This window comes from Ranitomeya imitator, chromosome 7, assembly GCF_032444005.1.
Source record: "Ranitomeya imitator isolate aRanImi1 chromosome 7, aRanImi1.pri, whole genome shotgun sequence".
NCBI classification, from domain to species: domain Eukaryota; kingdom Metazoa; phylum Chordata; class Amphibia; order Anura; family Dendrobatidae; genus Ranitomeya; species Ranitomeya imitator.
In genome coordinates, this window is record NC_091288.1 from 81,286,649 (window position 1) to 81,304,695 (window position 18,047).

The 18,047-nt window shown below is 41.9% G+C and overlaps 1 protein-coding gene across 1 annotated transcript in view; it reads left to right on the plus strand.

The window, feature by feature from the left end:
* Positions 1–9,431, plus strand: part of C7H3orf70 (chromosome 7 C3orf70 homolog) — a 139,520-nt gene extending 130,089 nt beyond the window's left edge. The window contains exon 3 of the mRNA XM_069733554.1: positions 2,249–9,431. Coding sequence (XP_069589655.1) covers positions 2,249–2,823 — 575 coding nt within the window. The 3' untranslated portion in view covers positions 2,824–9,431. The remainder of the gene's footprint in view (positions 1–2,248) is intronic.
* The last annotated feature ends 8,616 nt before the right edge of the window (positions 9,432–18,047 follow it).

The window sequence follows — 18,047 nt, forward strand, 5'->3', positions numbered from 1 at the left end:
GCGCCTCCCTTCTTCTTATGATCGCCACGCTCCTGATTGCTTCTTGTGGATGACACGACCCTGCATCATCCACACAGGCTCTTCTGCGCAGGCGTACTTCTCTGCCCTGTTGCGGACAGAGCAAAGTACTGCAGTGCGCAGGTGGCAGGGCTCTTTGACCTTTCCCAGCGCCTGCGCACTGCAATACTTTGCTCTGTCCTCAACAGGGCAGAGAAGTGCGCCTGCGCAGAAGAGCCTGTGTGGATGATGCAGGGTCGTGTCATCCACAAGAAGCAATTAGGAGCGTGGCGATCATAAGAAGATGGGAGGTGCCGGACCAAGACGATGCATTATAGAATGCTGTATATAAGCCCTGACAGGTGATGGCCGTATCTTATATCGGCCAAAACTGCTGACAGGTTCCCTTTAAGATCATCGTTTCCTTAATTCTTGTTTTGGTTCAGACTAAAGTAGAGCAAAATCCCTGCGGATTCAGCTGCCAATTTACTTCTACCGCAGGAATCCAAATAAAAATCCTTCCTTAGAGCACAATGAAAATCCAATTATTTACCCGGATCAATCTCTCAAATTATCCTTTCGTACTCGTTACAGACTGCAGAAGACAGACATCTCCATTCCAGAAACGGTTATTAACTGTTGTTCTCTTCACTGGCACCCACTTCCATATTATGCCATTGTGTTGGGGGCAATCGAATGGTCACAAACACAAGCTTTTCTATACTGTTTAAAAACTTTTCAAGTATTTCACACGGTTAACTAAGAAAAAGTTAGCATTATGGCACGTTAGAATATGTTGTCACTTGCTGATTGAATGTGGACTTTTTAGACTCCCTCTGAACTTTAAGGACCTTTTACACATGGGTGGGTAATCGGCCAAACAATAGAAAAATGCACCAATAGGAATGGCCACACCCCTTTATTAAAGGGAATTTGTCATCAGGTTTTAGCTATGTAATCTGAGACAACCATGATATAGGGGAAAGAAAGTCTGAGTCCAGTAATGTGTCACTTACTAGGCTGTGTTTAGCTGTTTCAATACAATTAGTGTTTTATCAGCAGGAGATTATCCCTACAGGACAACTGGCCTCGTACATCCTAGTCCAATCTCGCCACCGGCACCGATCTGGCAGCTCTGTCAATGCTGCACTTAGTAAACTAATACAATGCTGGAATCAGGATCTCTGTTCCTACTTTATGCTGCTCAGATTACATAGCTGAATCATACTGACAGATTAATTTGAATGTGTATGGAATAGGAGTGCTTACCTGCATGCTGGGTGGTAACAATCTCAGGGTCTTCCCTGGCTAATGGGTGGTAACAATCTTGGGGTCTTCCCTGGCTAATGGGTGGTAACAATCTCAGGGTCTTCCCTGGCTAACATGAATTCTCTTCACTTGCTGAGATAGAATTATGCCGTAATTACTTTCTAGGGAGATAACAAGGGCATCATTTCCCTTAGTTTATGGTTGCGCACAGGATGCCCTGAATCCCCCTCGCAGCTGCACACTGTATTCCGGCTGTGGGGCAGGAGGCGCAGACGGGCGCATGCGCAGAGCATTGACTGATGCAACCTCTCGGTCAGAGAAGGGAAGGTCAGTAACTCTGACATGCGCACTTGGCTCGCCAGGATACCTGGATCGCATGCGGCAATGATGTATATGTGAAGGGCTTTGATTACATTATGATTGAACTGATTCGCTTGAGTATGATTGATTATGAAATGTCGGTGTTAATTAACACCATTGATTAATTGGGAATGCAGTGTGAAAGTTTATTGAGTAGCACTTATGTATAGCAATTGTATACCGCTGTGTATTGATTCTCACTCTCTGATTTGCATGAATACCCATATGTTAATATAATTGAATCAATGATCATTAATGCTCATTAGTTATGCTGGATGGCTCACGCTGGAGCGTTGCATAACGTGAACAAATGCTTACTATTTTGATAGAAGTTCTGTCTTCTTTTCCTACACTGTGAAGGAACAAGTGCTAAACGTTAGTGAGACCCCATACTGTGCTGGGCTCTCTGCATCCACATCTCTGACCACCGTGATGCCCATAGGCCATTTGGTCTCAGTTTCTTGCTGCAGTTGGGCATCACTGTGAGCAGAGTTTGGGGCGCATGCAGCCAGACCCAACCTGGGAGAACATTTGAAATTCTTATAAATGTGAAAATTTGTTTTTATAACGTGCCAGGTTTGAGGTAGATAAAATGTAATTACGGGCGTTTTTTGTGTTTCAGGCAAATATGTATACCAACCAATGACTCCCGTGGAACAGCTTCCAAGCACAGAAATCCCAGTGGAACCCCAGGAAGAAACCAACACAATGCAGATATCTGTCTCGCTGGCCGAGCAGTTTCTCAAAGTAGCTTCTTCCTTCCAGCCTCCATTTATACCAGAATCTCCACGTTACTGTACCATCTCTGACCTCTTCCTTGATAATTATCAGGTCAAATGTATCAATGGGAAGATGTGCTATGTCCAGCGCCAACCGCCACAACCACCACCTTCTATACCACCCTGCATCAGGTCACGGCCTGAAAGAGAGTTCCTTCAGGAGGTATATCCACCCAAAGACACAGAAGGACCAAAAATAGATCACTGCTCTTCACCTTCTAATTCCGAGGACTCTGGAATCAATGCAGTTGGCGTTCCATATCTAGAATCATGTGATGAAGATACAGAGGAAGGAGCAGACCTTAGTTCAGAAGAAGACTGCAGTCCAGATGGTTGCTGGGGGCTGGAGCCTTCTCCCTTGGTATCACCTTCCAAGACTGATCTTGAGATCATCGAAACTATAGAGACCACAGTCTGAGTTGGACGTACAGGAGATGATACATTTATTGGATTAAGCACATTTCAGCAGTAATAAGCTGCTAACAGACCTAGCAATACAATCGTATTGCACACACCTACAAATATGGTTAAGTCACCAAGAATGTGTTTCCAGTTTATGGATCAATTCCTAAAGACTTGCACCGTGGAATAAAGAACATGGTTTGAGGCACTGAGAAGCCTCCAGATCGACATCCATGCATAAGAACACGTTTTATATTCATTAAGGCATATTCATTAGTGGTGTTATCCAGTTGTATAAGTGATTGATGGCTGAATCGACGGATTTATTTGCACAATTTTGACAAATCTCTTTTTTTTTATCATGAGATAGTCTATTATAGCCTTGATGACGATGGTTGGCTGTGATTATTTTTTCTTAACAGGTTAAAGAAGTTGTCACAGCGTTTAACCCGCAGTACCATCTTCTGTATATGTGCTGGTCACAACATGGGGCCTTTATCTTGGGTATGCTGCAATGAATATAAAACTATACTGTGTACCAGTGTTATAATATTCCGATGTCTTGTAAGGGACGGTTCACTGTTAATAGATGATGTCTCACATTCCTCAAGTATTAATTGGATATAGTAAGTAACGATAAGGTCCAGAACTCGGCGTTTTTATTCAGAAGGAGCTACTTTGTACATATACTTGTCAGTAGCTGGGACCATCAGTAATTCACTAGTGTTGTACTGAAAAGTGTTAAAGGACCATTAACTTGGTGTTTTCCCTGTATACTAGACGGTAAGGATCGTGTGCTGACATGTCTCTGTATGATCCTGTGTACACATTTAGCTATCTTACCCACTCTTATCCAGAATTCATAGTACCGTATATAGATGTTCTTTAGGCATAACCTTCAAATATGGCCTTTATCGCTAAAGGACCCACCTTAGGCATTGAAACCAAGTTGATCAAGGCAAACCATGTTTTGTTTACACCATTAGCAATAAAAGGAATTCAGTAGAAAAGATGAATCGTCTTAACACTCATAAGAAGGTTACGTTTCATGGCCTTGTCGTCATAATAATTCTTCACAAGTCTTCACCAACAAATGGCCCATAAGATTAGAAGAAACTCCTATAATATCTCGCTTTTACCACAATGCACAACAAAGCGTAGAAAGCAATTTGTGACTGGCAGCGCCGAACGTGCTTCTTGTCTGCTAAGGTTTCACAACGTTAAGCTCCTTAAATCGATATATTGACTGTTTAAATCAACTTTTAGCCTGTGATAAAAGGAAGGTAACTGGCCTTATTTATTCTGGTTACACAGCTTTCGATAACCCACTTGAAGCTGAATTGTTTCACCTCTCAATCCTGTGCCGATAAATAGACCTGACACCTGCTCAGTACGCAGGAGGCGGCTCTGGCTTCTGTCTCCTTCACTCTGCAATTACTGAATGGATGAGAGCAACCGGAGTCAATTATGATGCAATTAGGTTATCGTGACCTTTTAAGAGCAGCACGTCTTCAAAGGGAAATAGCAAACCATAGGTGGCCAAATAGTAATTGAGTCAGCGGCGGACAGAATAGAACCTTTAGAATGAGTTGTAGGAGCTCTGGATGGCCTCACGCGTTCTTCATTTACTGCAAATTATAGCGCAGGATTCCTGCAGTGCGAGTATTAATATTTAAACGTATTAGTAAGCTTAGACTACATGTTTGTTTTGGAGTGTAGGTGAAAACGCTCTGGGCTCCATTGCCCAGCAAGGATATGGATTTTCTACAGATTTAAAGAAACTGCTGATAGTTCACATAGAATTATTGCATGCGTATGTTAGAGGGGTCTTCTTAATGTTAACCTGGGACATGATACTATGATTGGAACAGTATTCTCCAGTTCCATGATGGCTATTAGGGTTTTTCCCAAAAATGGCAGGAATAGTAAATGTTATGGTTAAAATGTAGTAATTCTTCAAGAGGGGAACAGATTTTAAGGGACTTTCCTATTGTAAAGATTTAGAGAAGCATTGACCGAACATATGGCGTTTTCTTGTTTGCCCTATCCTAATTATATTTTTCGGCTACTCTCTTAGTAACTTTTAAGATGTTTAGCCATAGTATTTGTTTCAAAGTAAGCCTAAGGACTGTTTGAAGAACTGATAACATTTCTAGATGCTTTACTTGATTATTCCCATCATTGACCAGTCTGTAAGGTTGGATATACTATACTATATACTATACTAAATTAAAAGACATTATTAGTCTGATTCATTTAGTCTAAAACCAGCCACTAATAATAAAAAAAAGCGAAACTAGCGGTCCAGTAAAACTTTTTTCCATTCCTGCATCCTCTACCTGATTGTCACACTCTTCATTTCTCTGATCTCTGTACTTACACCCATGCAGTTCAGTCGCCTCTTTCTTCTCTTTAGCCTCCACTTTCTTCTCTTCATCCACCCTCTTAAGTTCCAGATTTAATTTTCCATTTCTTTCCTCTGTGCTCTGATATTAATCCCATGATGCATCAGTACTGCATCACATGACCAGCTGCCTTGTATGATTAATCTCTAAATGCATCGTAAAGTTGTAATCATCATCAGTAACTGTGATAGGAGTTTCTGTCCCCCTTCAACTGTGGAGAACTTTACTTGTTGCAGTCCTCCATGCTATTTCACTATACAGGCAGTTTTGGTGGCTGAGATTAATGGATTCCTTCTACTCAGTTGGGTCATGTGTGACCCACCTTGGAATTATATGCCTTTACGTCACCACTACGTCACATGACCTAACTCAGGAGACGGAATTCATGAATTTTTAGATAGAAACAACTAAATAAGGTAATGCTTTCTGAATTGCATATATTGGGGGACTAGGTACACAAATGAATTTAAAAAATAGTGGTCTGTTACTTAAATAATAATAATAATAGTAAGATACTAAGCATATAACATAAAAATTCTGTTGCGTAATATTGTGTTGGACCCTTAGAATAGATCTAACACATCAAGACTTACTTTGACTTCACAAAATTACTACAGCACATAGAGAGATTCTTGCTGTTCTTTCCCTTTTTTTAAATTTATTTAGCACATAGAGACAAGCAGCAGAAAGCATGGAGAACAATATACAGCAATCCTGAGCTATATGGATGAGAACTAAACTCTGGGGTGAGGTAAAAGACTTGTTGGACAGCTCAACACAAACTTGTTGTGTTTCCTCTGCCTGTTTCCTCACTGTGCTCCTCTCCATAGATTATTATGGGCTTTGTCACATGATATCACAATGTGGTGGCAGCAAGATGGATTTGAGTTGTTTTCAGAGTGGATGCCAAGTTCAGGCTTATACTCGTAAACGAGTCTTCTAAGTGGGGAAGGAAGCATATTTCTCTAAGATGAGATACATTACAATTTTTTTTTATATTTGTTCTATTGATTTATGCAAAGTGTTTTGAAAGTACAGTTCCAAGATAATGCTCAATTTTTTTCCCCATCACAATAGTGAATGAAGAGCTCATCCACATGTATTTTAATACATATATAGATTTATATCCCTCCCCAGGAACTTATTCCATCGTCTTAATGCAATATCTCATTGAAACGTATGGTAAATGTAAATCCGGACATTTGTTACTTTACAGAACAGTCGCCTTCCTCGCCTTTGTGTCTTTTCTAATCACTGGTTGCAGCTGGTAACACTTTCTTCAACAAGTTTTCCCTGTTGACTTCCTTAAGCCGGTTAGAGAAATACTTTCCTATATACCGTACTTTGAAAGTCAGTGCAGCAGGTTTATCTCAGCGGGCTTCTAGAAATAATTATGCCAGCGTGGACTTATTTTTCATAGCGTCTTCTTTTACCGGCTGAAGGTTAAACCGTGCTGTGTTTTCCGTCTCTGAAAAGCACAGTATGTGAGCGGCAGATGTAAGGAAAGATTCTTCCACGCAGCAGACTTTGCCTTGGCAATTGTTTTTAACCTGTGCCCTGTTCTATTTATGACCGGATGGAGGGAGCAAATTATGGAATGTACCTCTCTGCCCATTGTGACTGCTGTCGGAATTACGGTAGCCAAGTCCCGAGCACTAATATATATTTTACCACTAGTGGGACAAAGAATGGAGCGACACCACCCATATGATCAATTCACATTTATCCATGCTGCTCGATTTATTTACCGTATTTATTTTTCCTCGCTTATATAGCGCCATTAATTCCACATAGCTATCCCCATTGGGGATCACAATCTAAATTCCCTATCAGTATATCTTCGGAGTGTGGAAGGAAACGCGAGGACCCAGAGGAAGCCCACGCAAACAAGAGGAGAATATACAAACTCCTTGCAGATGTTGTCCTAGGTGGGATTTGAACCAAGGACCCAGCGCTGCAAATACACAGTGCTAACCACTAAGATCAATAGTATTGCCAAATTCATTAATGCCAATCTGTTTTAAAAATATATTTTTTTCTTGTTCTGTTGAATATAAAAAAACTTTAGCTTAACAGAAGAAGATTAATTGTCAAGCACATACTTGGCAGACCCCTAGTCTCCCACGCCAAGTGGTAAATGACTGTCCCTTTACTGTGGGTTGTCATCGTTGGCTGTACACTCGACGTTCATCTTGTAATTATGGCAGTATCCAGTAACAAGTGATCCCAATGATATTAGCAGTCAGTATAGGATGATGGTCTTCACCCTGTCTGGCTCCAGCTATACCAATTCACAGTATGCTCTGACTGTCACACACTAGATGTTCATACATTTTTGATGAATTTTGGTGCGTATCTGCTCCGAAAACTTCTATTCATTTCTCTTGGTAATTCACTGTGCTGTTCATAGGAGGAGGAGTTTTTCTTTCCTCCCCCCTCCTGTAAGCTTTTTTGAAAAATGTCCGGTTTGAAAAAAAGTGCACCAAAACGATCTCTGTCCAATCAAAAGGCTGCAAGAAAAAAAACAAAAAACTCTTCAAAACCACATCAGGAAAAGAAAAGCTCCTCCAAAAATTCTGCAAAAAAAGGGGAAGCTGTAGTTTTCCAGCAGCTTAAGAACCACAGGTTCGCAGATCATAGACTGGTGAAATATTTTACAATATTTTGTTTACCACCAAATACCTACATCCAGTGAGTACCGTACATTGACATAGGACGAATATTGATGAGATGGATGATGAGTGAACATCAGTCAATGGCTCGCTCTCCTGACCACCAATATAAGTTCAAAAGTGTCCCCATACACATTAGATGGTCTAATGTATATGGCCACTGTAGTGTTAAGGTTACAGAAATGTTTAACCAATAACGTTAACGGCTCTTTTTTTTCTGGTAATTTAGTGAAACCTGTGAAAGACTGAATTGAGAATTTAGTAACGAGCAAATTTCACTGGACCAATCTCCATTCCTATATCCGTCACTGCACTTATGAAAACCCCCAAAGTTATTTGACCGAACGTACAGTGTAAATGGGCTTGGGCAGAGTCCCCGCTCAATGAACATATATGATGCATGGTTTTACATGGAGTTCTTCACATTAGTCAATGCCTAATTGTTAGAAAGGGGCACTCAATAAGCAGAAATGTCCCCCTGTATTGCACAGTTCATATTCCAATCAATGGGCATCAGGACACAGGAGAGACTCTCCAGATGTCTTTGTATGGTAATTTTTGTAAAGCATGGCCAAGAGATGCGGATCCTAAACCAAAGATCCCCTACGCACCTTCTATCTTAACTTAGACATTCGTAATGGGGTTTATAAACTAATTCTTTACGAGCTTCTCAAAATATTTAACTCAAGGGACACTCCAGTTTGGACAACCCAAGCTCAGATTGCAAAGCTCATCACCATCAATGAGGTTTAACTGGGGGGCTAGGGAACCAAGTGGAGCTCAAAACTGAGAGCCATGCTTATTTCATGCCACAATGATCTAATCAATCTACAAGAACTAGTGATGAGCGAGTGTGCTCGTTGCTTGGGTGTCCTCCGAGTATTTGTTAGTGCTCGGAGATTTAGTTTTCATCACGGCAGCTGAATGATTTACAGCTACTAGCCAGGCTGAGTACATGTGGGGGTTGCCTGGTTGCTAGGGAATCCTCATATGTAATCAAGCTGGCTAGTAGCTGTAAATCATTCAGCTGCCGAGATGAAAACTAAATCTCCGAGCAGTCATAAATACTCGGAGGTCACCTGAGCGTGCTTGGGAAAATCCGAGCAACGAGTACACTCGCTCATCACTAACAAGAACCAGTCTGTCCCATAAACTTCAATGAGGAATTGCTGAAAACACATTTCCCAATCTCTCAAGCACAATGACCCTATAGAAAAGCATTGGACAGTTGGTACATGGGACAGGTCCTTGGATAATTGTACAAAGCAATGCTTTACCGTGTAAGTTATACATACTGTAGATTACAGTTTGCTTTACTTGTTACTTTTGATTAGAAGCTGAAAAACCTTTGCTTACTAGAGTGGGTATCAAATCTCGGATAGGAAACCATTACCTTTCCTCTTGCCGCCCAGTATTTTTTATTGTATTGAATTCTCTCTTTGAAGCACAATGTAAACTATTAATACACATGCCCTATGTTTAATTAGCCAAGAAAATGTATGTACATTTGATCAAATGTAATAAAATTTGCTGTTTTTTTTTTCTCACCCTGCTTGTGCCGTGATCATATATCAGGTCGTCTTCTACACCAAAATGCTGCAAACGAACAATGTGACATTGCGGTGTGATGCCGTTATCAAGACAAACTAATAGAGAACATTTTACGAGGTCCGATGATTGCCTGAATTACGTTTTATCATTGCCCTGTGTACATTTGCTAGCAATCAGCCAACAAATAAATAAATGATCGCTTCCCAGACGATTGAATGTTTAATGCAAACTTAAAATCATTGTTAGTTGGCAGCACATCTTCCCGTGTAAACGAGGGATACGCTGCTGACAATATGCACACTGTATGGAGACTTAAGGACCAACGTCCCCATGAAGTTTACACATGTAGGTGATTGCTCTGCTAGGCCTCATTCAGACTTCTGATTTTCGCGTTCGAGTGCTTCTGTAATTTTCAGATAGTACTTGAATCTGTGATAGGCTATAGAGCCATCCAGATGTCACATTTTTCACTGGTCGTGCGGTTTGCGAAAAATCATGGAAAAATGTCTAATTTAGATCCAAGGGTCGGATCAAAATCAGCAATGCAAGTCTGTGGTTATGTGAAAAATCAGATCACATTAACATTCAGGTGCGGTCCGATTTTCACGGACTGTCAGAATGGTGAAGATGGAGAAATTGTTCTTTTTTTCTGTCCATGTATGTGAAAAACTGACTCAGCCCACACTCTGATCGAAGTCCAATCAGTGTTGGCCCGTTTTACTCATTCTATAATGTGTGTTGCTCGTGACTGGAAGCCCTTGTAAAAGGACAAATAGGGTACATTCCCATTGTGTGAATACGCTCCCAACTTTTCTGCTGTAGATTTACCTGCCGAAAATCCAGCTACAGTAATTTATGGTCCAGATGTCCGTCTGGTTTCCACAGCAAAATGTGTGATATTTACCACTGTGGATTTTGCTGAGGTTTTTTTTTTTCATTGTGAATATCGGCAGCTGATACATAACACATCCTTATACATAAGGTATAAACTGCAAATAAAGATACCGTATATACTCGAGTATAAGCCAACCCGAGTATAAGCCGACCCCCTTAATTTTGCCACAAAAAACTGGGAAAACTTGACTCGAGTATAAGCCTAGGGTGGGAGATGCAGCAGCTACCGGTAAATGTCAAAAGTAAAAATAGATACTAATAAAAGTAAAATTGAGACATCAATAGGTTGTGTTTTTGAATATCCATATTGAATCAGGAGCCCCATATAATGATCCATAAAGTTTATGATGGGCCCCATAAGATGCTCCATATTAAAATATACCCCATATAATCCTGCATAAAGGTTAAATAATGGCCCCATAAGATGCTCCATAGACACACTTGCCCAATATAATGCTGCACAAATGTTGATTATGGCCCCATAAGATGCTCCATAAAGATATTTGCCCCATATAGTGCTGCACAAACCCTGATTATGGCCCCATACAGACACTTGCCCCATATAGTGCTGCACAAACGTTTATTATGGCCCTATAAAGACACTTGCCCCATATAGTGCTGCACAAACTTTATGGCCCCAGAAGATGCTCCATACAGACACTTGTCCCATTTGCTGTTGCTGCGATAAAAAAAATCACATACCTCTCCATCGCTCAGGCCCCCGGCACTTTCAATATTCACCTGACTTCGTTCCGGTGCCACTCCATCTTCAGCGTCTTCTGCACTGACGTTCAGGCAGAGGGCGCGCACTAACCACGTCATCGCGCCCTCTGACCTGAGCGTCACTGCAGAAGATGCAGAAGACGGAGCGGCACCGAAACGAGCAGGTGAATATCGCGCAGCGCTACGCTCCCCTCCCCATTATACTCACCTGCTCCTGGCATGGTGCAGTCACCGTTACCGCTCATTACAGTAATGAATATGCGGCTCCACCCTTATGGGAGGTGGAGCCACATATTCATTACTGTAATGAGCGGTACCATGTGATCGCTCAGTACAGGAAGAAGCTACCGGCGGTGCGGAAGCAGGGACGTGCAGGCCCGCGCCAGGAGTACGTGAGTATAATTAGACAGCCCCCGCTCCCCCTCCCCTGCCGACCCCTGGGCATGACTCGAGTATAAGCCGAGAGGGGGAAATCTCGGTTTATACTTGAGTATATACGGTAACTTTCTCTACATCTCTCTGTATTCTTTTTAAGAATACAAACAGATAAAATGCTTCAGTCTTATTACTAACTACGCATGCAAATTATAGAGGATGGATGGTATACACTGAGAAATGCAGCCATGATCCTGAAACATGGGGCATTGGCTTTCCTGTGGATAAACAGGTTAGGCTTCTTTCACACTTCCGTCAGCAGGCGGCCGTCATAATGCGTCGACTCGACGGATGCGTCAAAAATCGTGAAAAACAGATGCAACACATACAGTTTTTCGACGAATCCGCTAGACGGTTCCGTCGAAAAACTGGATCCATTGCATCAGTCTGGTCTGTTTTTACCATCCGTTTCATCCTTTTTTTTGACGGATCCGTTTTCCATGCATACAAATGGGAGTCTCCCAAATGTGATTGGCTACTGTAAAATAATGGAAGCCTATATATTGAGTGTTTTAACACCCCATCTTTGACAGGGTTTAGAGCAAGTGGCAGAAATGGAAGGAATTCTAGCAAAGATTACCATCTATTCAGATTTTGCTTTTGAGGCCAAAAGGTTGGCAGTGATAGTGCGTGAAAAGGAGGCAGCAAGAGAGCGCATCCTTTGTCAGCGACGTCGCCGGTGGTTTTGGATACATCCCATCAATACACAGCGATTGACCCGTGGCGTCTATTCAACGCTGTACATGGAACTGAGGCAGAACCCAGACAAGTTCAACTACGTGCGCATGAGACCTGAACACTGACGTTTGGTGGAACGTGTTGGAGACTTAATCCGGAGAAAGGACACGTATTTGCGCTTTTCCATCTCACCGGCGGAGCGTCGGATGGTGACACTTCAGTAAGTGTTTTTGTGTATTTATTTTGTTTTATTGTTCATAGTTAAGGCTATGTACACATGTTGCGTTTTTTTGCTGTAGATACGCAGCGAATTTGACGCTGGGTATTCGCGGCATTTTTCCTTGTGTTAACAGTACCATGTAAACCTATGGAAAACCACTTCCGAAGTGACCATGCTGTGGAAAATACTGCACTGAAACTGCGTTGCATTTTCTGCAGCATGTCAATTCTTTGAGCCCATTCCACAGCGTTTAACACCTGCTCCATAATAGGAATCCGCAGCTGTAAAAACGCTGTTTTAAATCTGCAAAAACCCACAGAAAAAAACATCTGCAGTGCGTTCAACCTGCTTTAAAAAAAAAAAAAAAAAAAAAAAAAGTTTTGAAAAATAAACATAATATTCTTCTATGTGGGAAAATAGCCATAAACTGTAATGTTGTTGCTTGTAGTTTTTAATAATAATTTTTTTTTATCCCACAGATTCCTTGGAACTGGAGAATCCCTTACCTCCCTTCATTACCAATTTTCGCTGGGGATCTCAACAATCTCTGGGATCGTGAAACAGACCTGCCGGGCATTGTGGGATTGTTTGCAGGAGGAGTACATCCCAAGTCCAACAACGGACATGTGGCTGGAGAGTGCAGAGAATTTAGAAAAAAATTGTCATTTCCCAAATTGCTTGGGTGCCGTGGATGGCAAGCACATAAAGATTGCTAAACCTGCAGGATCAAGCTCGGAATATTTCAATTATAAAAAATACTTTTCTATTGTGCTGATGGCCATAGTGGATGCCCAATGCAAATTAATAGTGGTGGATATTGGTGCCTATGGCCGCTTAAACGATTCCCAGGTTATTAAAACGTCTGCTATGGGCCGTTGTTTATATGGAGACACATCAGTTTCCATCTCCAAGACCACTCCCTGGAACATCTGGCCCACCAATGCCATTCGTGTGTGTTGGTGATGAAGCCTTCCAGCTTTCACCACACCTTCTAAAATCATATTCCTGTAGTGGATTAACCAAAAGTAAGAGTTTTTAATTATCGGTTAAGTCGAGCCAGACGAGTGGTGGAGTGCGCCTTTGGGATTTTAACGGCAAAATGGCGAGTGTTGTTAACCGCTATCAAACTGCAAACTCAGACTGTGGATGAGGTGGTCAAGGCTTGCGTGGTGTTGCACAATTTCGTCATTTCCAAGGAAGCGGTTGCCATGGAGGAAGAGGAGTCTGAAACCACCTTGCGTGGCTATCAAAGTATATCTGTTTGTAGCACAGGTGCTGTTTCAAGGATGAGGGACAAATACGCCGATTATTTTATGTCTCCTGAAGGCAGAGTTCAATAGCAGGATGACATTGATTGATATGTGTTTTTTTATGTAATGTATGTTTGTATTACCAAAATCATTGACAAAGTCACTCTTTCGATTGTTCCTGCTGAAGTTACACTTCTGATTATACCATGGTTTTTCTTGACACCAAGTTTTACATGTTTCCCTAAAGTTTGGTATGTTTGTAATAAACCAAACATGTTATACCTTTACAACTAGTGTTCTGTTTTTGTCTTTTTTTTTTTACAAATATTTAAATGAAGACACTTGACAATAAAATTGTTTTTAAACCAAAACCAATTTTTATTAGACACATTCTTATTACAAACATAAGTAATTTTCACCCAAAAAATATTTTTATTGATAAACATCATAAATTTGTAAAATTTGGGGTGGAGATACTATCGGAGAGGCTGGAAGGGTGGACCACGTCAATAGTGGGGGAAAGCCTACTGGGTTGAGGTTGATCAGAATGGGGGGAGAAAATATGAGGTTGAGCAGGGAGGACAGGTTGGGCGGGGGGTTGGGTTGGTGTAGGTGGGAAATTATAAGGGACAGGAAGCTGGGCCAGGGAAGGAATATTTAACAGGGAAGGAAACAGTGGGGAAGACACTTGGAATTGGTATGGATTTTGAAATTGGGACTGGGTTTGGAATTGGGACTGGGTTTGGAATTGGGACGGGTTTTAGATTTGGGACTGGTTTTGTAATTGGGACTGATTTTGGGACAGATTTTGGAATTGTGACTGGGTTTGTAATTGGGACGAATTTTGGAATTGGGACGGATTTTGGAAATGGCAAGGATTTTGGTACTGGAAAGGATTGGTAGGCGAGGCAGTATCTGGGGGGAGGTGTGGGAGCAACTAATGGGGGCGGTTGATTGGATTGGGAGGTGGCCTGCGCTAGAGCAGCATAGCAGCCTTGCATTACATGCATCTGCTGGTCAGGAGTTAGATTTTTCATGCTCGCGAGTTCTGCCTGAAAAAAACACATTATTTGGCGACTGACTTGCATCTGAATGCAGCCTATCCAGATGACTGCTGAGTTCAGCAATGCTTTTATTCACCATGTTGAACCCAGCAGTCACTTGCTCGGCCAAAAGCTTGATCGAGCTCTGGAAGGCTGCATTCAGATGCAAAAACTCAGGAGCATAACTCCTTTCTTCACCCCTCTGGCGCTGCCGCCCAGAACCTAAAGTTGTTCTAGAGGTGGCAGCATCAGAGGGGTGGGGTAAAGGGAAAGCTAACTCGTCACCAGCAGCTTCATGTAACGAAGTCTGCGATGATGCTTCAGCACTGGTGGATGTGGATGGGGCCTAGGGACCAGAAGTGAGGGAAGGGTCAGAGGGGTGGGGTCTACCAACGTGGCCCACGGTGGCGGACTCCTGTGGGATCGCTCCAGAGGGGTCCAAGGTAGCAGCAGGCTCCCGAGTGCTACAGATGGTGCTGTGAAAGAAAAGAAAAAATAATATATTGATAGGAAAAAGCCCTGACTGAAACAAAAAAAAGGTTATACAGGTAAACATGGTGAATTAGTAAATGGGCTGTGGAATATTTATCTTCTGCTCAACATCGTCGACCGGAGGAACGACAGGGCCCTGCCGTACTTATATTGGCTCCTGCGTCCTCTTGATCCACTCGGGGCCTGCATCTCCTTGTTGAACTCCCTCTTGAAGCGATCTCTGAGTGACCGCCACCACTTCATCACCCTTTTACCTGTAAAGAGAAGAATAAAAAAAAAATGGATTAATTACAACACATTCCATCCTGCTACCGAAATTACTGAAATGTGACTACTTACGTGTTCGAGTCTGCTGCCTTGGTTGAAGGTCCTCCCAGTTGTCCACAACGATGATGCATATTTGCTCCCAGAGCCGATGGGTAAGAAACTGATCAGCATGACTGCGGTCAGCAATGTTCCACAGCGGCTCCCGCTCGCGGACCTCTTCGATGAGGCGGTCAACATCCAGTCCGCCTTCCTCACCATCAGATTCGGGAGCTCGCTGTGAAGACTGTTAAAAAAGAAAAAAAAATCCATTAGTAAACTAAGATACAAAATTACCAATGCAAAACCCCAAAAAAAGGTACTTACTGGAAGCTGACCGCTGCGGCGATCACGACGCCGACTCAGGGAGCTGCTGGGAGGACCTTCATGGCGTTGGCCAGAACTTGCAGCAGACTATAACAAAAGTAAAATAAATTATGTTGGCTGTAGGCATATGTTTTATGTGTACTGTGATGTATGATGATCTGTTTTGTCTGTGTTGGGTGCACTGTGATGTGTGAAGAAACTGTTTCTGCAAAACTTACACTCTGCGCGCCCGCTCCTGGCATTTCTCCACCCACCCCGTCTCCTTCTGAGAGGCCCTCTGCTGCTTCAGCTACCTGTGAAAACATAAGTAATGCATATACAGTTATATGAAAAAGTTTGGGCACCCCTATTAATCTTAAGCTTAATGTTTTATAAAAATTGTTTTTTTTTTGCAACAGCTATTTCAGTTTCATATATCTAATAACTGTTGGACACAGTAATGTTTCTGCCTTGAAATGAGGTTTATTGTACTAGCAGAAAATGTGCAATCTGCATTCAAACAAAATTTGACAGGTGCATAAGTATGGGCACCCCACCAGAAAAGTGACATTAATATTTAGTAGCTCCTCCTTTTGCAAAAATAACAGCCTCTAGTCGCTTCCTGTAGCTTTTAATGAGATCCTGGATGAAGGTATTTTTGACCATTCCTCTTTACAAAACAACTCCAGTTCAGTTAAGTTTGATGGTCGCTGTTGTGAGTTCTGTTTTTGGGCTCCCTCTGGTGGTTACTGATGGTACTGGATGATTTGTGTTCTGCTGTCTCTGGTGTCCACCTGTTCTATTAGGATTTGGGAGTTTCCTATTTAACCAGGCTTTCTTGTCATTTCCCTGCCGGCTATCAAGGTTATCAGAGTGTTTTGTTACCTCAGCTTCTGGCTTCAGTAATCTTCAGGACAAGCTAAGTTTTTAATTTTCTTGTTTCACGTTTTGCTTTATTTTTGTCTTGTCCAGCTTGCATATAATTGTTTCTTTGCTGCTGGTTGCTCTGGTGGGCTGTTATTGCTCCTCATGTTCCATGAGTTGGAACATGAGTTCAAGTAATTACAGGATGGTTTTTTGAAGGGTTTTTTGCTGACCACGCAGTTTACTTTTGTATCCTCTGCTATCTAGTTTTAGTGGGCCTCATTTTGCTGAATCTGTTTTCATACTGTGTATGTGCCTTCCTCTCATTTCACCGTCATTATATGTGGGGGGCTGCTATTTCTGTGGGGTATTTCTCTGGAGGCAAGAGAGGTCTGTGTTTCTTCTAATAGGGGAAGTTAGATCTTCGGCTGGTGCGAGACGTCTAGGATCAACGTAGGCACGTTCCCCGGCTATTGTTATTTGTGTGTTCAGGTTTAGGGTCGCGGTCAGCTCAGGTTCCATCACACTAGAGCTCGTTGGTGCTTGTCCTTTTGTGATTCCCTGCCATTGGAATCATGACAGGTCGCCGAGCATGGTCAGCCCTCTTCAAATGATCCCACAGATGTTCAATGATATTCAGGTCTGGGGACTGGGATGGCCATTCTCTTCCTTTCTGATGTTTTTCTTGGCCTGCCACTTCTGGCCTTAACAAGAACTGACTGTACCTGTGTTCTTCCATTTCCTTACTATGTTCCTCACAGTGGAAATTGACAGGTTAAATCTCTGAGACAGCTTTTTGCATCCTTCCCCGAACAACTATGTTGAATAATCTTTGTTTTCAGATCATTAGACAGTTGTTTTGAGGAGCCCATGATGTCACTCTTCAGAGGAGATTCAAACAGGAGAGCAACTTGCAAGTGGCCACTTTAAGTAGCTTTTCTCATGATTGCATACACTATGGAGTTCAAAGCTCAATGAGGTTAGAAAACAAAAAAAAAGTGCTTTAGTAAGTCAGTAAAAAGTAGGTAAGAGTATTTAAAACAGGAAAATAAGGGTGCCCATACTTATGCACCTGTCAAATTTTGTTTGAATGCAGATTGCACATTTTCTGTTAGTACAATAAACCTCATTTCAAGGCAGAAACATTACTGTGTGCAACAGTTATTAGATGTATGAAACTGAAATAGCTGTTGCAAAAAAAAACAATTTTTATAAAACATTAAGCTTAAGATTAATAGGGGTGCCCAAACTTTTTCATATAACTGTATAGTGTTAAGCAAAAAATTTAAGAAGAAAAAAAAAAATATTGTTAAACATATCTCAATATGCCTACGCTGCGAAGGGGGGCTCCCAGAAGAAGACATTTTGTTTTCCTGTTGTCTGCAAGTATAAAGACACTTGTCA